The sequence below is a fragment of the Anolis sagrei genome, chromosome X (genome assembly GCF_037176765.1).
Source record: "Anolis sagrei isolate rAnoSag1 chromosome X, rAnoSag1.mat, whole genome shotgun sequence".
Taxonomy (NCBI): Eukaryota; Metazoa; Chordata; class Lepidosauria; order Squamata; family Dactyloidae; genus Anolis; species Anolis sagrei.
The window spans coordinates 102,518,471-102,544,426 of record NC_090034.1 but is presented as its reverse complement, the minus strand read 5'-3'; the positions used below and the strand labels follow the sequence as shown (position 1 = coordinate 102,544,426).

The 25,956-nt window shown below is 44.8% G+C and overlaps 1 protein-coding gene across 1 annotated transcript in view; it reads right to left on the bottom strand.

The window, feature by feature from the left end:
* The window catches only part of LOC137094967 (hypoxia-inducible factor 3-alpha-like), a 92,047-nt gene extending 66,520 nt beyond the window's left edge, over positions 1-25,527 (bottom strand). Inside the window, exon 1 of the mRNA XM_067461032.1 lies at positions 25,303-25,527. Within this exon, the coding sequence (XP_067317133.1) occupies positions 25,303-25,328 (26 nt within the window). The 5' untranslated portion in view covers positions 25,329-25,527. The remainder of the gene's footprint in view (positions 1-25,302) is intronic.
* Positions 25,528-25,956: the final 429 nt, after the last annotated feature.

Sequence of the window (25,956 nt, the reverse complement as noted above, 5' to 3'; positions counted from 1 at the left end):
CAGAATTAATGCAGTTTGACCCCACTTTCACCTTCATTGCTGTGGAATCCTGGGATTTGTCCCTTGGCAGAGAAGCCTAAAGACCTTTAAAAACTACAACTCCCAGGATTCCACAGCAATGAAGGTGAAAATGGGGTCAAACTGCATTAATTCTGCAGTGTAGATGCACCCTATTAAACATGGGTGGATTTCATGTTCAGATTAATCAATCAATCATTAATCAATTAATGCTCCGACCAATGGTCATATGCATTTACACAAACAGAAGCAAAACATGTTCAGACTTGGATCCCACTGTGTTTTGTGGATAAGGAAGACTCAACCTGCATAAGAAGGAAGGAAGGAAGGAAGGAAGGAAGGAAGGAAGGAAGGAAGGAAGGAAAAGGGGAAAGGTAAGGAAGGAAGAGGAAGGAAGGAAGGAAGGAAGGAAGGAAGGAAGGAAGGAAGGAAGGAAGAAAAAAGAGAAAGGGAAGGAAGGAAGGAAAAAGGGAAAGGTAAGGAAGAAAGAGGAAGGAAGGAAGGAAAGATGGAAGGAAAAAGGGAAAGGGAAAGGTAAGGAAGAAAGAAAGAGGAAGGAAGGAAGGAACAAAAATGGAAAGGTAAGGAAGAAAGAGGAAGGAAGGAAGGAAGGAAGGAAGGAAGGAAGAAAAAAGGGAAAGGTAAGGAAGAAAGAGGGAGGGAGGGAGGAAGAAAAAAGGAAAAGGGAAAGGTAAGGAAGGAAGAGGGAGGAAGGAAGGAAGGAAGGAAGGAAGGAAGAAAAAAAGGAAAGGGAAAGATAAGGAAGGAAGAGGGAGGAAGGAAGGAAGGGAGGAAGGAAGGAAGGAAGGAAGGAAGGAAGGAAGGAAAAAGGGAAAGGTAAGGAAGAAAGAGGGAGGGAGGAAGAAAAAAGGGAAAGGGAAAGGTAAGGAAGGAAGAGGGAGGGAGGGAGGAAGGAAGGAAGGAAGGAAGGAAGGAAGGAAGGAAGGAAGGAAGAAAAAAGGGAAAGGGAAAGGTAAGGAAGGAAGAGGGAGGGAGGGAGGGAGGAAGGAAGGAAGGAAGGAAGGAAGGAAGGAAGGAAGGAAGAAAAAGGGAAAGGGAAGGAAGAAAGAGGGAGGAAGGAAGGAAGGAAAGAAGGAAGGAAGAAAAAAGGGAAAGGGAAAGGTAAGGAAGGAAGAAGGAGGAAGGAAGAAAGGAAGGAAGGAAGAAAAAAGGGAAAGGGAAAAGTAAGGAAGGAAGAAGGAGGGAGGGAGGGAGGGAGGGAGGGAGGGAGGGAGGGAGGGAGGGAGGGAGGGAGGAAGGAAGGAAGGAAGGAAGGAAGAGAAAGGGAAAGGGAAAGGGAAGGAAGGAAGGAAAAAGAGAAGGAAGGAAGGAAGGAAGGAAGGAAGGAAGGAAGGAAGGAAAAAAGACAGGCTTTTAAACAGAGGCTGGAAGGCCATCTGTCTGGGGTGCTTTGATTGTGACTTTCCTGCTTCTTGGTAGAATGGGGTTGGACTGGATGACCCACAAGCTCTCTTCCAACTCTACTTTGGCAAGAGATGTGGGTCTGGATGCCACTTTCTCGGGGCGAACCCAATGCCCCCTGAAGCAGCCCTAAGGACCCTGGGTGGCTTTGCACATTTGCTTGCAAAGCAACCTTAAAGCAGAGCATCTCCTTGCCTGCCTGCCTGCCCCACGGCGTGGCTGTTTCCTCCACGGGCCCCCCTTTGCTCCGAAGCCCTTGCCTTGGAAGGCAGCCCAGAGGCCCCTTGGCTGAGGCCGGGCTACGTGAGCCCTGCGAGGGGAGGGGGCGGCGGAGAGTCCCCAGCAGCCAACCAGCGGCCGGCCTTTTTCCTGTTTGCCTGGCTAATTTCAGCTGGGAACACTGCGCTGCCATTGGGCGCCGGGCTTCCCATGCGCAATGCTCGGCCCCTCGCCAGATGGGCAGGACTTGGCAGGAGAGCATCACCGCGCGGCTGCTGCTGCTAATGGGCCGGCCGAGGGGCGCTGAGGACACCGGTGAGGGTGGGAGTGGAGATCTGGCCCAGTGGGCTCCGGGCAAAGACAAAAACAAAGCAGCATCCTGAAAGTCAAAGTCAAGGGCAACACACTCCACGAGATAAATCATAAAAATACAAATAACATCAAAATTATTCTCAAAATGCAATCTGCAGACCACTTTGGAGGTCCTCTAGAAGCATTATCTCCTGACTTTTCGCCTCCATCTATGGCAAGCATCATCAGAGGTTGTGAGGTCCTCTAGAAGCATTCTCTCCTGACCTTTCGCGTCCTCAGAGGTTGCGAGGTCCTCTAGAAGCATTCTCTCCTGACCTTTCGCATCCTCGGAGGTTGTGAGGTCCTCTAGAAGCATTCTCTCCTGACCTTCCGCATCCTCAGAGGTTGGGAGGTCCTCTAGAAGCATTCTCTCCTGACCTTTCACATCCTCAGAGGTTGTGAGGTCATCTAGAAGCATTCTCTCCTGACCTTTCGCATCCTCGGAGGTTGTGAGGTCCTCTAGAAGCATTCTCTCCTGACCTTTCGCATCCTCGGAGGTTGTGAGGTCCTCTAGAAGCATTCTCTCCTGACCTTCCGCATCCTCAGAGGTTGGGAGGTCCTCTAGAAGCATTCTCTCCTGACCTTTTGCATCCTCAGAGGTTGTGAGTTCCTCTAGAAGCATTCTCTCCTGACCTTTCGCATCCTCAGAGGTTGTGAGGTCCTCTAGAAGCATTCTCTCCTGACCTTTCGCATCCTCAGAGGTTGTGAGGTCCACTAGAAGCATTCTCTCCTGACCTTTCGCATCCTCAGAGGTTGTGAGGTCCTCTAGAAGCATTCTCTCCTGACATTTAGCCTGCATCTATGACAAGCATCCTCAGAGGTTGTGAGATCCTCTAGAAGCATTCTCTCCTGACCTTTTGCCTGCATCTATGACAAGCATCCTCAGAGGTTGTGAGGCCCTCTAGAAGCATTCTCTCCTGACCTTTCACATCCTCAGGTTGTGAGGTCCTCTAGAATCATTCTCTCCTGACGTTTTGCCTGCATCTATGGCAAGCATCCTCAGAGGTTCTGAGGTCCTCTAGAAGCATTCTCTCCTGACGTTTCGCCTGCATCTATCACAAGCATCCTCAGAGGTTGTGAGATCCTCTAGAAGCATTCTCTTCTGACCTTTCGCCTGCATCTATGACAAGCATCCCCAGAGGTTGTGACGTCCTCTAGAAGCATTCTCTCCTGACCTTTCGCATCCTCAGAGGTTGTGAGGTCCTCTGGAATCATTCTCTCCTGACCTTTCGCCTGCATCTACGGCAAGCATCCTCAGAGGTTGTGAGGTCCTCTAGAAGCATTCTCTCCTGACCTTTCGCCTGCATCTATGGCAAGCATCCTCAGAGGTTGTGAGGTCCTCTAGAAGCATTCTCTCCTGACCTTTCCCCTGCATCTATGGCAGGAATCCTCAGAGGTTGTGAGGTCCTCTAGAAGCATTCTCTCCTGACCTTTTGCCTGCATCTACGGCAAGCATCCTCAGAGGTTGTGAGGTCTTCTAGAAGCATTCTCTCCTGACCTTTCACCTGCAACTATGGCAAGCATCCTCAGAGGTTGTGAAGCCTACACTGCCATATAAAATCCCTATTGTCTGCTTTGAACTGGATTATATGAGTCTACACTGCCATATTGCCATATAATCCAGATAACCTGGATTTTATATGGCCAGTGTCTGCTAAAGAGTGCCCAAAGTACAAGATCTGCATCCCGCTTTCAAAGACAATGCAACAATGCAAATATGTGTGTGCGTGTGTGTGTGTGATTCAGAGCCATTTGCCAAAGGGTGTAACATGACATAACACACACAGGGAGGAAAAACGTAGAGCAAACATAAAAAGGCTTTCACATCAAGCAGAGATGAGGAAATCGGGTGGAAAAAAGGACTTTCCCGTTGCATGGGCCTCGGCCCATCCCAAAAGCTATTTTGAGAACACTGCTGCACATTTAGATATATATATGAATTCACTATCTCTTCTAGTTTCTGCCACATCAACAATGTTGCAGCCATATCCTCTTAGGTAAGTGATATGGTGCAATCATCACAATGTTTTATCCAAGACCACACAATGAGAACACTTTGCTTTATTTGCAAAGCATGCAACTCAAAGGAAAAGCAACCAACCAACTTTATATTATTATTATTATTATTATTATTATTATTATTATTATTAGTGTATTTATATCCCACTTTCTCCTTCCCAAAGGAGACTGAAAGCAGCTATATTATTAGGTTGTGAGTTTTCCATGCTTTCTGGCTATGTACCAGAAGCATTCACTTCTGACATTTCGCCCACATCTATGGCAGGCATCCTCAGAGGTTGTGAGGTCTGTTGGAAACTAGGAAAATTGGGTTTATATATCTGTTGATTAATGTCCAGGGTGGGAGAAAGAACTCTTGTCTCTCTGGCCATGTTCTAGAAGCATTCTCTCCTGACGTTTCACCCACATCTATGGCAGGCATCCTCAGAGGTTGTGAGGTCTGTTGGAAACTAGGAAAATTGGCTTTATATATCTGTGGAATAATGTCCAGGGTGGGAGAAAGAATTCTTGTCTGTCTGGCCATGTTCCAGAAGCATTTTCTCCTGACGTTTTGCCTACATCTATGGCATGCATCCTCAGAGGTTGAGGGATATGTTGGAAACCAGTAAAATGGGGTTTATATATCTGTGGATTAATGTCCAGGGTGGGAGAAAGAACTCTTGTCCGTTTAAGGCAAGTGTTATTATTGCAATTGACCATCTTGATTAGCATTTAATGGCCTTGCAGCTTCAAAGCCTGGCTGGTTACTCCCTGGTTGCTGCTGTCTCGTTTCAAAAGGGAGGAGAGAAGGGCAATCTTGGAGCTGTGTTGTCAAAGGCTTTCATGGCCGGAATCACTGGGTTGCTGTGAGTTTTCGCGCTGTCCGGCCATTTTCCAGAAGCATTCTCTCCTGAGGTTTTGCCCACATCTATGGCAAGCATCCTCAGAGGTTGTGAAGTTTGTTGGAAACTAAGCAAGTCAGGTTTATATATCTGTAGAATGTCCAGGGTGAGAGAAAGAACTCTTGTCTGCTTGGGGAAAGTGTAGATGTTGCAATCGGTCAACTTGATTTGCACTGAATGGCCTTGCAGTTCCAAAGCCTGGCTGCTTCAAAGCCCGGAAAATTAAAAAAGGGGAAATTCTAGACAAGAAACAATCAGGTCCAGCTAACACCTCTCACAAAGGATTCCCCCAGGCAGCAACCAGCCAAGCCTTGAAGCTGCAAGGCCATTCAACGTTAATCAAGGTGGCCTATTTCAACACTTGCTTCCAGCAGAAAAGAGTTCTTTCTCCCACCCTGGACATTATTCCACAGATATATAAACCCTACTTGCCTAGTTTCCAACAGACCTCACAATCCCTGTGGATGCCTGCCTTAGATGTGGTGAAACGTCAGGAGAGAATGCTGCTGGCACATGGGCAGACAGCTTGGAATACTCACAGCAACCCAGTAAATCATTTGCTTTTATGGCGGAATAATCTCAATTATGCACAGAGCATTGCCCGATAGCTCTCCTGGCTTTTATGTATACCAAAGCATTGGGTGTGAGTAAGCCATTTCCCCCAATTTGATCCCTTAAGCATCGTTGGACTTTATGCCCCAGAATCCCCAAACAAGCATGGCCAAGATTGGGGGATTATGGAAGTTGATGCACTTATTAGTACATAATAATATAGTAAAAATATAATATAATATAGTAAGGTAAAAGGAAGAGGGGCCGACCAAGGGCAAGATGGATGGATGGCATCCTTGAAGTGACTGGACTGACCTTGAAGGAGCTGGGGGTGGTGACGGCCGACAGGGAGCTCTGACATGAGCTGGTCCATGAGGTCACGAAGAGTTGGAGACGACTGAACGAATGAACAACAACAACAATATATATTGTCGAAGGCTTTCATGGCCGGAATCATTGGGTTGTTGTAGGTTTTTTCGGGCTATATGGCCATGGTCTAGAGGCATTCTCTCCTGACGTTTCGCCTGCATCTATGGCAAGCATCCTCATGAGGAGAGAATGCCTATAGACCATGGCCATATAGCCCGAAAAAACCTACAACAACCCATAATAATATAGTAATATTAATATGGTATTATATTGTTAGTTTATTTATTTTTTTCCATGTCAGGAACGACTTGAGAAACTCCAAGTTGCTGCTGGTGTGAGAGAATTGGCTGTCTGCAAGGACGTTGCCCAGGGGACGTTGTCCGCATGTTTGATGTTTCGCCATCCTTGTGGGACGCATCTCAAATGTCCTCGCATGGGGAGCTGGAGCTGACAGAGGTAGCTCATCCTTTCTCAACCCAGATTCGAACCTCTGACTTGTTGGTCCTCAGTCCTGCCAGCACAAGGATTTATTTAGTTGATGTCCTAAATAAATGCCAACAAAACATTTGGGAACTCGTGTTTTTGACCTGCCGAAAACCCAAAGGTGCCTTCGCTCTCCTGGGTATCGCCATCCCTGATCGGGTGTTTCGAAACCTACAAATTGGCACCTTCACAGGTTTCCGTGGAGGTCAAGGATAAGACTAAGTCCCCTCTCCGTTTTCAAGATGAGACAAGCGATATTTCCAGCCGGTTTTTGGTGACACGGGATGGGAACGCTGCCAACGTCAAGGGCACGGCTAAAGCACCACGCATGCCTCCGCTTCCAGAGACATGTCCCATCATAGGCGCATTGAATACCTGTTCTCTGGGCGCATTGTAAAACAAAACTTGGCCACGTTGAGCCAGTCGTTTCGGAGATCAAAGCGGCACCGCACATCTCCCCTCCGGAAAATAGGAATTGCACTGGGCAACGTTCCCGACACATTGCTGCAAACATGAGGCACGTCTACACTGTGGAACCGATGCACTTTTGACACTGCTTTAAAGGGAATCATGGGACTTGTAGTTTGGTGCGGGACGAGCAGAGCAGACTCAAAGACCTTGCAAAACTACAATGGTTAGGATTCCATAGGCAGGTCAAAGTGGGGCAGAACTGCATTAATTCCAAAGTGTGGACATTGGAGCATCACATTATAGCCCAATCTACACTGCCATATAAAATCCAGATTATCTACTTTGAACTGGATTATATGGCAGTGTAGACTCACATAATCCAATTCAAATCAGATAATGAGGATTATTTTGCTTTGATAAACTGGGTTATATGGCAGTGTAGACTCATATAATCCAGTTCATAGCAGATAATGTGGATTATGTGCTTTGATAATCTGGAATATATGGCAGGGTAGACTCACATAATCCAGTTCATAGCAGATAATGTGGATTATGTGCTTTGATAATCTGGAATATATGGCAGGGTAGACTCACATAATCCAGTTCATAGCAGATAATGTGGATTATGTGCTTTGATAATCTGGAATATATGGCAGGGTAGACTCACATAATCCAGTTCATAGCAGATAATGTGGATTATGTGCTTTGATAATCTGGAATATATGGCAGCATGGATTCACATAATCCAGTTCATAGCAGATAATGTAGATAATGTGCTTTGATAATCTGTAATATATGACAGTGTAGACTCACATAATCCAGTTCATAGCAGATAATGTGGATTATGTGCTTTGATAATCTGGAATATATGGCAGGGTAGACTCACATAATCCAGTTCATAGCAGATAATGTGGATTATGTGCTTTGATAATCTGGAATATATGGCAGGGTAGACTCACATAATCCAGTTCATAGCAGATAATGTGGATTATGTGCTTTGATAATCTGGAATATATGGCAGGGTAGACTCACATAATCCAGTTCATAGCAGATAATGTGGATTATGTGCTTTGATAATCTGGAATATATGGCAGGGTAGACTCACATAATCCAGTTCATAGCAGATAATGTGGATTATGTGCTTTGATAATCTGTATTATATGGCAGCATGGATTCACATAATCCAGTTCATAGCAGATAATGTAGATAATGTGCTTTGATAATCTGTAATATATGACAGTGTAGACTCACATAATCCAGTTCATAGCAGATAATGTGGATTATGTGCTTTGATAATCTGGAATATATGGCAGGGTAGACTCACATAATCCAGTTCATAGCAGATAATGTGGATTATGTGCTTTGATAATCTGGAATATATGGCAGGGTAGACTCACATAATCCAGTTCATAGCAGATAATGTGGATTATGTGCTTTGATAATCTGTATTATATGGCAGCATGGATTCACATAATCCAGTTCATAGCAGATAATGTAGATAATGTGCTTTGATAATCTGGAATATATGGCAGGGTAGACTCACATAATCCAGTTCATAGCAGATAATGTGGATTATGTGCTTTGATAATCTGGAATATATGGCAGGGTAGACTCACATAATCCAGTTCATAGCAGATAATGTAGATAATGTGCTTTGATAATCTGTAATATATGACAGTGTAGACTCGCATAATCCAGTTCATAGCAGATGTGGATTATGTGCTTTGATAATCTGGATTATATGGCAGTGTTGGAAGGTCCCAATCCCAGCTGAGTTATGAAAAGAGTGACTTTGGGGCAAGTCACACTCTCTCAGCCTCAAAGGAACACAGTTGTAAAGCCCTCCTGAACACAACTTGCCAAGAAACACCCAAAACAATTTCACATTTGGTCCCTTCTACACTGCCATATAATCCAGATTATCAAAGCAGACAACCCACATTGTCTGCTTTGAACTGGATTATATGAGTCTACACTGCCATATAATCCAGTTCAAAGCAGATAATCCGGATTTTATATGGCAGTGTAGAAGGGTTTCCCTAATTGGGAAATGACTACACCACAAGGCAGGGAACTGATTTTCATTTGGAGCAAATTTTGGAAACCAGACCATTACAATTCCCTGGATTCTACAGCACTGAGTCATGGCAGTTCAAGTGGTGCCAAACTGCATTAATTCAACAGTGTAGATGTACCCAAGGACACATTTGGAAAAATAAGTATAAGGTTGTGGGTGAACTACAACTCACGTCATGCCAGGTTAACCCCCAAAAACTCCATCCGTACTTAAAGTTTGTTATGTTGGGCAAGTTTGTTCCAGTTGGTTCATCGGTAGGATTCAGTGTGCTCTCTGGCTGTAGGGTAAACTACAACTCCCACTATAGTTAGTCAGTCCCCTCAAACCCCTCCAGCAGGTTGAGTTAGTCATGGGGGTTCTGTGTGCCCAGTTTGGGCCAGGTCCATCATCGGTGGAGGTCACAGTTTCTCTGGTTGTGGGTGAACTACAACTCCCAGAAAGGAAAGTCACCCCCCCCCCCAAAAAAAAAACCTCTACAGTAATCAAATTTTGGCATATCAGGTATGTGTGCCAAGTTTGGTTCAGATCCATCGGTATTTGGGTTCACAGAGTTCTCTGGATGTAGGTGAACTACAACTCCCTTAAATCAAGGTGAATTTTCCCCCAAAGACCTCCAGTACTTTTTTTATATATCATGGGGGCTCTGTGTGCCAAGTTTCGTCCAATTTTATCATTGGTGGAGTTCAGTGGTCATTGATTGCAGGCGAACTATAAATCCCAGTACCTACAACTCCAAAATGACCAGGCCAATTCCCCTCAAAATACACCAGTATTCAAATTTGGGCACATCGGGTATGTATGCCAAGTTTGGTCCAGATCCATCATTGTTTGGATTCATAGTGCCCTCTGGATGTGGGTGAACTACAACTCCTTTAAATCAAGGTGAAATTTCCCCAAAGACCTCCAGTAATTTTTTCTGGTCATGGGGGCTCTGTATGCCAAGTTTGGTCCAATTTTATCATTGGTGGAGTTCAGAGTGCTCTTAGATTGCAGGTGAACTATACATCCCAGTACTTACAACTCCTATAAATAATGGAGAAATCCTGTGTTTGCTATGTGCCATAGAAAAGAATAGGAAAGGGTTAAGGGAGAGGCTGTGGGTGCGGTCATGCAAATTCTACACCAATGGAGAGAGTAAGAAACACTGAGATGTCTGTGGTGGAGGAAGCACATGAAATCTAGGATGGAATTGTCCCCGTATGAAAGCCTTCACTTGGGCGGTGGACAGTGTTGTGTTTGTGGAGGACATTGGCAGGGCTCTTGGACATGTTTACGGCGCTCGCTATAACCTGCAATGTCATTGGAGGAAGGGCCATTGGTGTCTCCTGAGTAGTGGGAGCTATAGCTGTTTGTGGAGGCCGGAGCTTGTCTGTGTACGTGGGCACCCCAGCCACACATACATACGTATTTTCACTTTTATTATGTGTATGGATGGATGGATGGATGGGTAAATAGATGGGTAAATGGGTGGATGGATGGATGGATGGATGGATAGAAAGATGGATGGATAAATAGATGGATAGATAGATAGATAGATAGATAGATAGATAGGATGGATGGATGGATAGATAGGATAGATGGATGGATGGATAAATAGATAGTTGGATAGATAGATGGATAGATAGATAGATAGATAGATCGGATAGAAGGATGGATGGATAGATAAATAGATAGATGGATGGATAGATAGATAGGATAGATGGATGGATGGATGGATGGAAAGATGGATGGATGGATGGATAAATAGATAGATGGATAGATAGATAGATGATAGATAGATAGATAGATAGATAGATAGATCGGATAGGAGGATGGATGGATAGATAAATAGATTGGATGGATGGATGGATGGATGGATGGATAGATAGATAGGATAGATGGATGGATGGATGGATGGATGGGTAAATATATGGGTAGATAGATGGGTAGATAGATGGATGGATAGATGGATAGATGGATGGATGGATGGATAGATAAATGGATGGATGGATGGATGGATGGATAAATAGATAGATGGATAGATAGATAGATAGATAGATAGATAGATAGATAGATAGGATAGATTGGATGGATGGATGGATAGATGGACAGACAATGGATGGATACATGGGTGGATGGATAAATAGATAAATGGATAGATACCTAGATGGATAGATAAATGGATAGATAGATAGATAGATAGATGATAGATAGATAGATAGATAGATAGATAGATAGATGGATAGATGGATAGATAGATGGATAGATGGATAGATGGATAGATAGATAGATTAATTGATAGAGTCCCCTCTGTAGGTTTTTAAGCAGCGATCAGATGGCCATCTGTCAGGAATGTGTATAGATAAAGTCTCCTTTTCTGGAAGTTTTTAAGCAGTGGTTGGATAGCCATCTGTCGGGAGTGCTTTAATTTCTTTAATTTAATTAATCTTTCGGGAGTGCTTTAAATAAAATTTATTATTATTATTGTTTCTTCCAACATGACAGAAAGGGGTTGGACTGGATCCCTTCCAACTCTAGAACCCTACAATCCAATCCACTGCTAAGAAAAGAATCTAGGGCAGGATGGCCATCTGCCAGGAGTGCTTTAATTGTGTCTTCCGACATGACAGAAATGGGTTGGACTGGATGGCCTTTGGAGATCCCTTCCAACTCTAGGATTCTATAATAATAATAATAATAATAATAATAATAATAATAATAGTTTTCCCAGAATTTGATTTATGAGGACTAGAAACTTGGCTCAACTTAAAAGCATGCATTGAAAGAATAGTAAACAAACATTAACTCCCGAACCTCTCTGCTTTGAAGTACATAAAAGGGAGCAAAGTCCTAAGGAACAATGTATATGTTTCAAAACATACAGCTTTGTTAAGTTCCCTTGTTGGTCTATGGATGCTTCTACACTGTAGAATTAATGCAGTTTGATACCACTTGGTGAAAAGATAGGGAATTGTGGAAGTTTGACAAAGTCTCTCGCCTTTCCATCCAAAGAGTGTTGGTGCCTCACCAAACAACAATTCCTGGGATTTTACAATATTGAGCCATGGAAGTTGAAGTGGTATCAAACTGGATTAATTCTACAGTGTAGAGCAGTGGTTGCCAACCTTCCTAATGCCGCGACCTATTAATTGTGTGACTCCCAAACATAACATTGTTTCCGTTGCTACTTCGTAACTGTAATTTTGCTACTGTTATGAATCGTCATGTAAATATCCGATATGCAGGATGTATTTTCAATCACTGGACCAAATTTGGCACAATTAACCAATATGCTCAAATCTGAATACTGGTGGGGTTGGGGGAGAAATTGATTTTGTCATTTGGGACCTGTAGTTGCTGGGATTTATAGTTCACCCACAATCAAAGAGCATTCTGAACTCTACCAATGATGGAATTGAACCAAACTTGGCACAGGAAACTCCCATCACCAACAGAAAATACTGGAAGGGTTTGGTGAGCATTGACCTTGAGTTTTGGAATTGTAGTTCACCTACATCCAGAGAGCACCGTGGACTCAAACAAAGATAGATCTGGACCAAACTTGGAAAGGATATGCGCAAATGTGAACACTGGTGGAGTTTGGGGAAAACAGACCTTGACATTTGGGAGTTGTAGTTGCTGGGATTTATAGTTCACCCACAATCAAAGAGCATTCTGAACTCCACCAACGATGGAATTGGGCCAAACTTGGCACACAGAACTCCCACGACCAACACAAAATACTGGAAGGGTTTGGTGGGCATTGACCTTGAGTTTTGGAGTTGTAGTTCACCTACATCCAGAGAGAACTGTGGACTCAAACAAGGATGGATCTAGACCAAACTTGGCACAAATACTCAATATGCCCAAATGTGCACACTGGTGGAGTTTGGGGAAAATAGACCTTGACATTTGGGAGTTGTAGTTGCTGAGATTTATAGTTCACCCACAATCAAAGAGCATTCTGAACTCCACCAATGATGGAATTGAACCAAACATGGCACAGAAAACTCCCATCACCAACAGAAAATACTGGAAGGGTTTGGTGGGCATTGGCCTTGAATTTTGGAATTGTAGTTCACCTACATCCAGAGAGCACCAGGGACTCAAACAATGATAGATCTAAACCAAACTTGGAAAGGATACCCAATATGCCCAAATGTGAACACTGGTGGAGTTTGAGGAAAATAGAGCTTGACATTTGGGAGTTGTAGTTGCTGGGATTTATAGTTCACCTACAATGAAAGAGCATTCTGAACTCCACCAACGATGTAATTGAACCAAACTTGGCACATAAAATTCCCATGACCAACAGAAAATACTGGAAGGGTTAGGTGGGCATTGACCTTGAGTTTTGGAGTTGTAGTTCACCTACATCCAGAGATCACTGTGGACTCAAACAATGATAGATCTGGACCAAACTTGGAAAGGATACCCAATATGCCCAAATGTGAACACTGGTAGAGTTTGGGGGAAACAGACCTTGACATTTGGAGTTGTAGTTGCTGGGATTTATAGTTCACCCACAATCAAAGAGCATTCTGAACCCCAATAAAAATAGAATTGGGCCAAACTTCCCACACAGAACCCCCATGACCAACAGAAAATACTGTGTTTTCTGATGGTCTCTGGAGACCCCTATGACACCCCCTCCCACCCACCCCCCAGGGGTCCCAACCCCCAGGTTGAGAAACGCTGGTGTAGATGGCTTCTGTAACCTGGGGGCAAAGTGGGTATTCCAAAACTTCAATGAAAATTATTAATATGGACTGAGAATCCTTATTCGAAATACTTGGCACCAGGAGTGTTTTGGATTTTGGAATACTTGTATTTGTGTAAGTTTACATAATGAGATATCTTGGAGATGGGACCCAAGTCTAAACACGAAGTTTTTATACGTTTAATATATACCTTAGACACATCGCCCGAAGATAATTTTATATAATATTTGAAATAATTTGGGGCATGAAACAGAGCCTGTGCTCATCAAAGCATGAGAAAGCAAAGATATATTAGCCGCCTCTGTGGACAATTCTGGATTTATGATCTTTGCAGATTGTAGAATTCCAGTTAAGTGATGCTCTACATGTATTATTATTATTATTATTATTAGGAGTACTTCCTGCTCCGGCGGGAAGGTAACGGCGCTCCATGCAGTCATGCTGGCCACATGACCTTGGAGGTGTCTATGGACAACACCGGCTCTTCGGCTTAGAAATGGAGATGACCACCAACCCCCAGAGTTGGACACGACTGGACTTACTGTCAGGGGAAAACCTTTACCTTTTAGTAGTAGTAGTATTACTATCAGTTTCAGTCAAGAGATAAAACATTAAACAACAACAACTGTGCTGCAGGCTGAGCAGAAGTATTACTATCACTGGATTGTTGTAAGTTTTTCCGGCTGTATGGCCATGTTCCAGAAGCATTCTCTCCTGACGTTTCACCTTTATCTACAGCAGGCATCCTTAGAGGTTGTGAGGACCTCTCAACCTCTGAGGATGCCTGCAATAGATGCAGGCAAAACGTCAAAAGAGAATGCTTCTGGAACATGGCCATACAGCCCGAAAAACTTACAACAGCCCAGTCATTCTGGCCATGAAAGCCTTCGACAAGACAGTATTACTATCAGTCTCAGTCAAGCGATAGCACAGTAAACAACAACAACAACAACAACAACTGTCCTGCAGGTTGGGCAGAAGTATTACTATCAGTCTCAGTCAAGAGATAAAACAGTAAATAATAATAACAACAACAGCAACTGCCCTGCAGGCTGGTCAGAAGCATTACTATCAGTCTCAGTCAAGAGATAACACAGTAAATAACAACAACAACAGCAGCAACTGTCCTGCAGGTTGGGCAGAAGCATTACTATCAGTCTCAGTCAAGAGATAAAACATTAAACAACTACTACTACTACTACTACTACTGATGATGATGATGATGATGTTCTGTAGGCTGGTCAGAAGCATTACTATCAGTCTCAGTCAAGAAATAACAAAGATAAATAACAACAACAACAACAACAACAACAGCAACAGCAAGTGTCCTGCAGGCTGGACAGAAGTATTAGCATCAGTCTCAATCAAGAGATAAAACATTAAACAACAACAACTGTCTTGTAGGCTGGTCAGAAGCATTACTATCAGTCTCAGTCATGAGATAACATAGTAAGCAACAACTACTACTCTACTTCTACTACTACTACTACTACTACTGTCCTGCAGGCTGGTCAGAAGCATTACTATCAGTCTCAGTCATGAGATAACATTGTAAGCAACAACAACAACAACCACAACAACAACTGTCCGCAGGCTGGTCAGAAGCATTACTATCAGTCTCAGTCAAGAGATAACACAGTAAGCAACAACAACTACTACTACTTCTACTACTACTACTACTACTGTCCTGCAAGCTGGTCAGAAGCATTACTTCAGTCTCAGTTAAGAGATAACATAGTAAGCAACAGCAACTACTACTACTGTCCTGCAGGCTGGTCAGAAGCATTACTATCAGTCTCAGTCAAGAGATAAAACATTCAACAACAACAACTGTCGTGCAAGCTGGGCAGAATATTTTCCTTCATGGCTGCCTAATTTAGCCTGGCCTACCTTGCAAGTTGTTGTGAGGACAAAACCAAACAAACTCATCCCGAATTGCTGGGAGGAAAAGTGAGGAATTCTCAGTGAAACTGAGACTGAGATGAAGATGGAAAAACGATGCCTTTGAAATAGAACAGAAGAATCATTTTGTATGCATCTGATCCAATATTCTTCCCATGTCAAGGAAGGCATTACGTGGAGACGTAGCCTGAATATGTTATTCCTAAAGCTCCTTGCAAGATATAAAACATCACTATTTTCCTTTGTACGCTGATGAGCTGAATACAGACCTCATTCCTATCAACCTAGCTCTGGGACACACCATTTCATGATAATAATGCCTCTGAGCATGTACAGACAGCACGAGCAATCACATTCGGCCACCCTCCAGACAAACATGTGGAATACAAGATAAGAGATGACCGTACTTTCTAAGGTTAGGACGACTCCAGATATTATTTCTGGAAAATAAACACTGACCGTCCAAGAATAACAAGTTTGGAAAGATCTTGGAAAACAGCAAGAATTTCTGGACAAGGAGAATATATTTATTTCCCTATTAGACTTGCTAATTATAAGGCTTTTTGAGCCCTATTTGCTGAATCAGGATTTTGTCTGACGAAGCTGATCGCGATGCAAAAAGGCGCAATTCTTACGTCCAAAAGAAGTAAACATTCGCATTAGTCCCATCGCCAATTTCCAGTACGAGACCAAACTAGGAATCTCCAACATTGCACAGTGAATACAGACATGTATGCAAAATTAAGAAATGCATGCAAAATTAAGACCTCGCAACCTCGGAGGATGCTTGCCATAGATGCAGGCGAAACGTCAGGAGAGAATGCCTCTAAAACATGGCCATATAGCCCCAAAAAACTTACAACAATCCAGTGATTCCAGCTATGAAAGCCTTCAATAATACGTTAAAATTAAGAAATGCAAAACTGCTTTCAGTTAGTGCCTTCGCTCCAATTTACGGGAGGGTAAACTGAGGCATGGCTTCGACGCTGTGAAACTCCGGAAGAAAATTCAGGAATCGGGAGAATATCTCAAACGCCGGACACGAACACAACTATTTTTTCAGGCCCAGAAATTCCAGGAAGTCTGAACCCGTCCTCCAGGTCAATATAATCCGCCAAAGAAAGAACATATTTAACTCCTCGTCCACCTTCCCAAATTGTCGCCTGCCTGTCGCCATCAACACAAGCTAATAGCTGCGGTAATAACAACACCGTTTCGAACACAACATGGTCCGCACGCAGATTAGCACAAGGTAAGTCAGAGAGAAGGGAATCAACCCACTCACCCCAAAGTTTTGGATCCAAAAACCATCAACCGGCAGTTTTACATGTTTGGTTTTTACATGTTTTACTCCAGGAAAGTTTGGGTAAGCTGGGCCTGGATGTTCCAGATCTCGAAACAGACTCTCATGGTTGGAAAGGAAAAGGAAAGTCACCTAACTATGGTGTAGAAGTCGAGAAGAAAGATACGGAGCAAGACCAAATGCGAAATATTCAGAATTCTGAGAGACGGAACGTAAGGGCAGAAACTTTCCAAAGTGCAAAAATGGCAAAAAGAAGAAGAAGCATGGACCATAGGTGGGTAAAAACATAGATAAGTAAACACGTGGAGAGTGCTAAAGGGAAGATTGGTGAAAAGGATAAGAAAGGAATAATTATGTAAGTAAGTTACATAAGTATGGAGGAAAGGGAAAACAAGAACGAACAAAACGGGTTACGGGAAAACATACAGAAAAGGAGGAGAAAAGGAAAACCACAAAGATAAAAGTAACGGAACAGAGAAAAGGATAAAGTCAAGAGCGGACGAGAGAGATCCTATCTTGGGAAAAGGGCAGCCAAGTGCCGAGGCGAAAGAAGAACGTGAACGAGAGAGAAAGGAGATGGGTTGAAAGAGGGAAAGATCCAAGGACACAAAGAAAGAGATAACTGGGAGGGAAGCCAATGCAAGAATGCAGCTGCTCCAGCTGCAGTGCCCACACTTACCATCAAGGGGCTTTCCACGGGCATCGTGCCCATGGGGCCTGCTTCCTGCCCGGTTGCCCTGCGGGCCCCCATCTTACTTCGGCACCCAACTGGCTGCCAACTCCAAGCCGAGAAGGCTCCTCTCCATATAGGAACTGCCCCCTACCTCCGCCCCCCGCGTCACGGCCTGGCACGGGCCTGGGAACACGTGATGTACACAAGACCCGTCATGTGTTCACCCTCCGGCACACGAGGGCCACCGGCTTCCCTGCCTGGAGGAAAACAGCCCACAGCAAGGCTGAGGAGGAGGAAGAAGGACACGTGCGAGGAGAAGGAGGCTGGGTTGGGAGAGGTGCCAGTCCGTCCGCCTGCAAAGGGAGAAACGCTGGAGCAGAAAGCGGAGAGTGAGCAGGATCCGGGAGTGCCGCGAGAGGGTGCTGGCAAGCCTGGGAAGTGACGCCCGAGTGGGACACCCAACTCCGAAAGTGTTCGCCGGGCATCCAGGATCCATGCCAGGTGCCCACATTTTGCCAGCCGTAAATGGGTGAACCGAGCTAGAAAGTCACCCAAACATAAGCAGTTTTCGTAAAGTCATAACCAAAGGTTGGGCATTCCCAATGGGCACAAAGACCAGAATCAACAAGGGACGGACACGTTTGGCACTTAACGATCCGACACAAAGTGTGCTTCCTTTGCAAAAAGTTTGATCGTGACAGAGTTAAGTCTGAACAACGACCGCTGGTGCTGCTTCCAAAAAAAGACTGACAGATTGCAATTCACTATGTAACACAATTTTTGTTCCTGGATTATAAATGTCATTTCCTAATTGGTTCAAAGTTTATTAAAAGTTTATTCAAAAAGTCTTGGATAATTGAAGGATACAAAAGAAAAACAAAGTTTCTGGAGTAGAACAACAACTTTCAAAGTAAGAACCGCACAATTAAAGAGGAAATAACACTTTCAAACCAGGAACAGAACTTTTTTCAAATTTCGTTACATAGTGATTTGCTCCTAAATGTGGTTTCTTTCATCAAGAAGCAAAAATGTACAATCTCAACCCCAGCCATCAGAAGGCAGTGCCAAAGGTAATCAAGAAAGGCTAAGGATCAAATTGGAATCCGACATGCTAAACTTCTGGATTTAATAATGCGCAAAAATTGAACAGATCACAGAAACTGCTTTTTTGAGTTACTGGCAATAAACCAAGGCACTTAAAATTGCAAATGAGATTTAAGATCTTAGGTTTCTTTCTGCAAGAGAGTGGGAACTATTCTGGACAGCAGAATGGTTTGAAGCATTTCAAGATTAAGATTCCTAGCAATGGAAAGAATAGTAAAAAATATTGGAAATAGGGTCAGAAAATGTGTTTCTCAAGTGTCAAAGAAATCCTGATGGGAAGAATCCCAAATAAAGTAGAATTTTCAGAATTTGGGTTAAATTTGCAAATGACAACTGTGTGTGTGTGTGTGTGTGTGTGTGCAGAAAACAGCATTTTCTGCACAATTTTCTGTGCAGAAAATTCTGTTTCCTGCATAAAAATACAACATGCGCATTTTGTGCAGAATAAATCCAGAAATGCAAATAGTTTACAAAAACTGAAGTTTTCAAAACTTTTTCGCAATGGGAAGAACATAGTTAAACGTCATGAAAAAATGTCATCCCTAGTCATTTCATCCAGAAAGGAGCCCCCGGTGGCACCGTGGGTTAAACCCCTGTGCCGGCAGAACTGAAGACCGACAGGTCACAGGCTCGAATCTGGGCAGAGGTGGATGAGCTCCCTCTGTCAGCTCCAGCTCCCCAAGCGGGGACATGAGAGAAGCCTCCCACAAGGATGATAAAAACATCAAATCATCTGGGCAATGTCCCCTGGGCAACGTCCTTGCAGACGGCCAATTCTCTCACACCAGAAGCGACTTGCAGTTTCTCAAGTCACTCCTGACATGACAAAAAAAAAATTCATCCAGAACCCTTCTTTTCAATTTGGGAGGGGATGGGAACAGAGATCAATGGGATACATCTGAAGCCTGCTAAGACCTAGATCAATACATGTTAACGTAACTACAGGCTGCAAAAGAAAACAAAAGTTTTTAAAATAGTTCTATGTTGGCCCCATGCCATTTTTAGGAGCCCCCAGTGGTGTAATGGGTTAAACCTTTGTGCCGGCAGGACTGCTGATCGAAAGGTCAGCGGTTCGAATTCAAGGAGTGGGGTGAGCTCCCATTTGCCAGCTCCAACTTCTCATGTGGGGACATGAGAGAAGCCTCTAACAGGATGGAAAAACATTCCGGCATTCTCTGGGCAATGTCCTTGCAGACAGCTAATTCTTTCACATCAGAAGCAACTTGCAGTTTCTCAAGTCACTCCTGACATGAAAAAAATTTGCCCTTGTTACTGGTGGAATGACGGCAGTTTTATTGTACCCAGCAACAGACTCTGAGCTCCTCCATAGGGGCATATGGTGTGGCACATTCCACAGCCCAGAAACCAAGGAGAGCCACGGAACAACACACCCATTGGGCACACTGGCACCGCGATGCCTGCCCGCCTTGTCCTCTTCGGTTAAAACACACCCCAATGAGCGACCCTTCTCCCAAAGCTTGCGTCAGCTCAAGTTAGAAATCACGCTCTACGAAACCTTATGCCTGGTCTCCTCCTCATCCATACCTTCCCATCTCTCCCAAGAGTTCTGTCGCTCTGTTCCTGGTTGTCCTGACCCAATTCTGGGACGCTCCCGGCAGATTTGACCTACATCCCGATCGGTTCTTGCCTGCCTGCCGCCAGAGCTGGAGCACCGCTTCTGTGCCAGGACCTTCCGTCTCTCCTTTTAAAATCCCTTTCAAGCACAAAAGCTTGCGATGCCTATTCTGATCAACCAAACAGGTCCCTTCTTTTTCTCCCTTCTCCAACTTCACTGGGAATTCAAACTCCCATTCAGGCAGAAATGGCAAACCACCTCTGAGTACTCCTTGCCTATAAGATTCATAGTGTCACCGTAAGTCGACTGGCAACTTAACACACACATATGTACAGACCGGAAAGGCAACCACAAGCAGTCACACTACTGGTGGAAGCGAATGAAATCAACAAACATGTGGACAACTTCAACAGAAAGGAAGAAACTATGAAAATGAACAAAAACCGTCAACCAGTATTTAAAAAAACTCTAAAACCATAACAGTAAATAAAGAACAACACTCAAAAGCAGGGGAATTCCAGACAAGAATAAGTCAGGATCAGCTAATCGCCTCCCAACAAAGGATTCCCCCAGGCAAGGAGCAACCACACTTTGAAGCTGCAAGGCCATTCAATGCTAGTCAAGGTGGCCAATTGCAACATTCACACTTGCCTCAAGTTCTTTCTCCCAGCTTGCACAGATATATAAACTCCACTTGCAAAGTTTCCAACGGACCCCACAACCTCTGAGGATGCCTGCCATAGATGCAGGCAAAATGTCAGGAGAGAATGCTTCTGGAACATGGCCAGACAGCCCAGAAGATTCACAGCAACCCAGTGATTACGGCCATGAAAGCCTTCGACAATACATAGTTCCCAAATTCTCATTGCTGCACCAAGGTCTTTTGGACTTTATGCCAGCTAATCAACTCCCAACAAAGGATTCCCCCTGGCAGGAAGCAGCCAGACCTTGAATCTGCAAGGTAATTCAGTGCATTTGTGACATCCACACTTGCCTCAAACAGATAAGAGTTCTTTCTCCCACCCTGGAGAGATATATAAACCCCACTTGCAAAGTTTCCAACGGATCCCACAACCTCTGAGGATGCCTGCCATAGATGCAGGTGAAACGTCAGAAGAGAATGCTTCTGGAACATGGCCAGACAGCCCGGAAGATTCACAGCAACCCAGTGATTCCGGCCATGAAAGCCTTCGACAATACATAGTCACCCTACTGTTCCCACAGCCTGGAAAATTCACAGCAACCCAGTGATTCCAGCCATGAAAACTTTCGACAATACAAAGTCACCCTACTGTTCCCACAGCCCGGAAAATTCACAACAACCCAGTGATTCCAGCCATGAAAACTTTCGACAATACATAGTCACACTATTGTTCCCACAGCCCGGAAAATTCACAACAACCCAGTGATTCCAGCCATGAAAACTTTTGACAATACATAGTCACCCTACTGTTCCCACACCCCGGAAAATTTACAACAACCCAGTGATTCCAGCCATGAAAACTTTTGACAATACATAGTCACCCTACTGTTCCCACAGCCCGGAAAATTCACAACAACCCAGTGATTCCGGCCATGAAAACTTTTGACAATATATAGTCACCCTACTGTTCCCACAGCCCGGAAAATTCACAACAACCCAGTGATTCCAGCCATGAAAACTTTCGACAATACATAGTCACACTATTGTTCCCAAGTTCTCATTACTGCACCAAGGTCTTTGGGACTTTAATGTTTGGTTTCCAAATAAATCTGAATATTCCCTCCTAGTTTGCCAACATTTTCATCCCTACCAGGCTGAAATGCCCTTGGCTGCCCACTTCTCCGTCCCACATTTCCCTTCCCCTCCGCTACTGTACAAAAATCCCTGCCAACCCGCTTGTGCCAAAAGCGTACGGATCAGCAAACACCAATCCCATGGCACTTGTCCGGGTCTTTTATTTCCCTCCTCCTTCTTTGCAAGTGGCTTTTAAATATCGTTGGAAAGAAAACCAGGGAATGCTGCAAAAGTAGAGCAAAGGGTGGTTTTCGGAAAGGCAGAACGTTTGTACAACTTTCCCTTGTTTGCTTGTACTGTTATTCGTTCGTTCTTCCCCCTTCCCCCTCTAATCCATAGGATTAGATTATCCAGATGGGGTCTCAAAGGCAAGCCGAGAGGAAAGAGGCCATGATAGAAGATTGTAAACAAGGTTATGCGGAGAGATTAAGATGCGTCGACACAATTTGGGGAGAAAGGGATGTCACTCCTGGGGTCCTGTTCCAAATCCTAGGAACTCAGGCATGGGCAAATGTTATCTTTCCAGGGGTTTTGGACTCCAACTCCCACCATTCCTAACAGCCTCAGGCCCCTTCCTTTTCCCCCTCAGCCGCTTAAGCGGCTGAGGGGGAAAAGGAAGGGGCCTGAGGCTGTTAGGAATGGTGGGAGTTGGAGTCCAAAACCCTTGGAAATATCAAATTTGCCCATGCCTGCTTGAACTGCTCTGTCTGGCAAGCGGTTTGCATGGCAAGTGTCCAAACTCTCCCTTTCCTCCCTGCCCCATTGCCTCTCCGTCCCCCGCCGACTACGCTCTAATTCCCAATTTGCATTTGGCACAGATCCCCACTGTAATCTACTGGCTCTCTCTGCACCATCAAAGAAGGCTGCGCTCTGCAGGGAAACCAACTCCAGCAGGCATGCAAGGCACGGATGCGGTCCTTTCCCCCGTGACATTGGCACAACCTGGCAACGATGTTATCCAAAAAAAGGAAGAATACAACCTTTAAAATGTTATATTTTTTTTCTCTCCCCTTGGATACAGTCTTTCCAACACACCACAAACAAAACATGAGCGTTTTCAAAATGGTGCACCAACACAGCAGATGGAAGGAGATCCTTGGCAATGGGAAGGGATCGAGTGTACGTTCTCGGCACAATATGACGTATTGTTTTTTGGAAAGGGGGCAAACCAGTTTGCAAAATAATGTATTCCTTCCATTGGAAAGAAATATATTTTTTTTTTGCTGAGCCTGCAAACTTTTCCCCATTCACAACAAAAAATGGACCCAGGAGATTGCAGAAGGACACACAATGCATTGCAACATTCACACTTGCCTCCCTCGTGCAAAATAGTGAATCCAAAAGGTCAAGAATTCTGATATATTCCCATGAGTTTCCATTTTATTTCAAAACCTCATTATTATTATTATTATTGGGGTGTTGTGAGTTTCCCAAGCTGTCTGGCCATGTTCCAGAAGCATTCTCTCCTGACGTGATGGCATTGCAGAAGGAAACACAATGCATCGCAACATTCACACTTGCCTCCTTCACGCAAAATAGTGAATCCAAATGGTTAAGAATTCTGATATATTCCCATGAGTTTCCCTTTAGTATTTTTGGTTTTTGTGAGTTTCCCAGGCTGTCTGGCCATCTTCCAGAAGCATTCTCTCCTGACGTTTCACCCAGATCTATAGCAGGCGTCCTCAGAGCTTGCGAGGTCTGTTGGAATCTAGGCGAGTGGGGTTTATTTATCCCCGCAATGTCCGCATATATATAAAAACTCTAAAAGAGATAAACTCTAAAAATTTGAAAATTGGGACAGTAAATAAAGAACAACACTCAGAAAACGGTGTGAATGTTGCAATGGGCCACCTTGATTAGCGCTGAATGTCCTTGCAGCTTCAAAGCCTGGCTGGTTGCTGCCTGGGGCATCCTTTGTTGGACAGTAAATACAGAGCAACACTTTAAAAAAAACAGGGAATTCCAGACAAAAGACAATCAGGGCCAGTTAACACCTTCCAACAAAGAATTCCCCTAGGCAGAAAACATCCGGGCTTCGAAGCTGCAAGGCCATTTAGTGCTAATCAAGGTGGTCAATAGCAATGTCCAGGGTGGGAGAAAGAACTCCTGATTGCTGGTGGCAAATGTGAATATTGCAAATGGCCACTTTGACTGGCATTTAATGGCCTTGCAGCTTCAAAGCCTGGTTGGTTGCTGCCTAGGGGGTCCTTTTTGGGAGGTGTTAACTTGCCCTGATGGTCTTTTGTCTGGAATTCCTCTGTTTTTTTAGTGTTGCCCTGTATTTACTGTCCAACAAAGGACTCCCCAGGCAGCAACCAGCCAGGCTTTGAAGCTGCAAGACCATTCAGTGCTAATCAAGGTGGTCAATAGCAACGTCCAGGGTGGGAGAAATACCTCCTGACTGCTGGTGGCAAATGTGAATGTTGCAAATGGCCACTCTGATTAGCATTCAATGGCCTTGCAGCTTCAAAGCCTGGCTGGTTGCAGCCTGGGGGGGGTCCTTTTTGGGAGGTGTTAGCTAGCCCTGATTGTCTAGAATTCACCTGTTTTTCTGAGGGGTTTTTTTTTTTTTTGGTCATGTCAGGAGCGACTTGAGAAACTGCAAGTCGCTTCTGGTGTGAGAGAATTGGCCGTCTGCAAGGACGTTGCCCAGGGGACGCCCGCCTTATTTGATGTTTTTTGAGTGTTCCTCTGTATTTACTGTCCAACAAAGGACTCCCCAGGCAGCAACCAGCCAGGCTTTGAAGCTGCAAGGACATTCGATGCTAATCAAGGTGGTCAATTGCAACATTCACACTTGCCTCCAGCAGACAAGAGTTCTTTCTCCCACCCTGGACATTGCTATTGCCCATTTTCCTAGTTTCAATTGCAACATTCACACTTGCCTCAAGTTCTTTCTCCCACCCACCCTGGACAGATCTATAAACCCCAACTTCTCTAGTTTCCAAGAGACCTCATAACCTCTGAGGATGCATGCCATAGATGTGGGAGAAAGGTCAGGAGGGAATGCTTCTGGAACATGGCCAAACAGCCCGGAAAACTCACAGCAACCCAGTGATTCCGGCCACACAATGGAGGGTCAATCCTCTTTCAGCCTTTTCTTGGCAAGACGTATTTTTTCCTTCCTAAAGTAAATATATCTCTGCACCTTTTGCACCTGGTTTTGGAGAGGAGGAAAAAAATCCCTCTGCAAAGCAAACCATAAGGGAGACAATCCTCATTTTGGGGAGGGGGGTCTTTGCAATGACCCCCATCCCACCCTTTTTTCACCCCCAAATATTTAATACCTACATAAGCCTTGCGCGTCAAATAGAGATGCGCCTTTTGCGCGCAAAGCTAGGGGGTCTTTTGGGTGCCCAAAAAGAGACAGTTTGGAAGGCTTTCTGGGGCATTTAAGAGCCCACAACCGAGCCCAATGGCCCCCCGAATTCAAGCACCCCAGATTAGACTTCCCCAGGCATTTACCTTGGGCATTGCAACCCATTCTCCATGGCTTGGGTGGCTCTCCTCCTCCTTTCCTCCTCTTTGCTCAAGCCTTTGGCGGTGCGTGCGCTCTGCTCGCCTTCCTTTCTCCTTCTCTCTTCTTCTTCCCTCCTTCTCTCTCGCTCTCCGCCTGCGATCCGTCCGAGGGCCCCCTCCCTGCAAAGCCCACTCCCCTCCGGGGCCAATGCCACCGCCCTCCCCCTCCTCGCTCCCTCCTAGCCCCCGCCCACCCCGCCGAGGTAAGGTCCCCCCCCCCCCAACGTCTCCAAAGCGCACTGGCTGATGCCCCTTTTTGGCACGCCTCCACGTCCCTTTGCGCCTGCGCCCATTGGGCGAAGGGGCGTCACTCCAAGACCCTGAATGGGGCGGGGGGCAGGGGGGATCATGAAGTCTCCTCCTCCTCTGCAACCCCCCCCCAACTCAAATATATTGGCTGCCCTTCTTATTTGCAAGAGAGGACGAAAAAGAGAGGAAGGGGAGTGGAGATCCTTGGTGCAAGGCATAGGTGGAGATGGAGGGCGCATTCCTCCCAGGTTTAGGGTCACATTTGGAGTCACACATGCAATACTCACCTGCCTCCAACAGGCAAGAGTTCTTTCTCCCACCCTGGACATTATCCCACAGATATATAAGCCC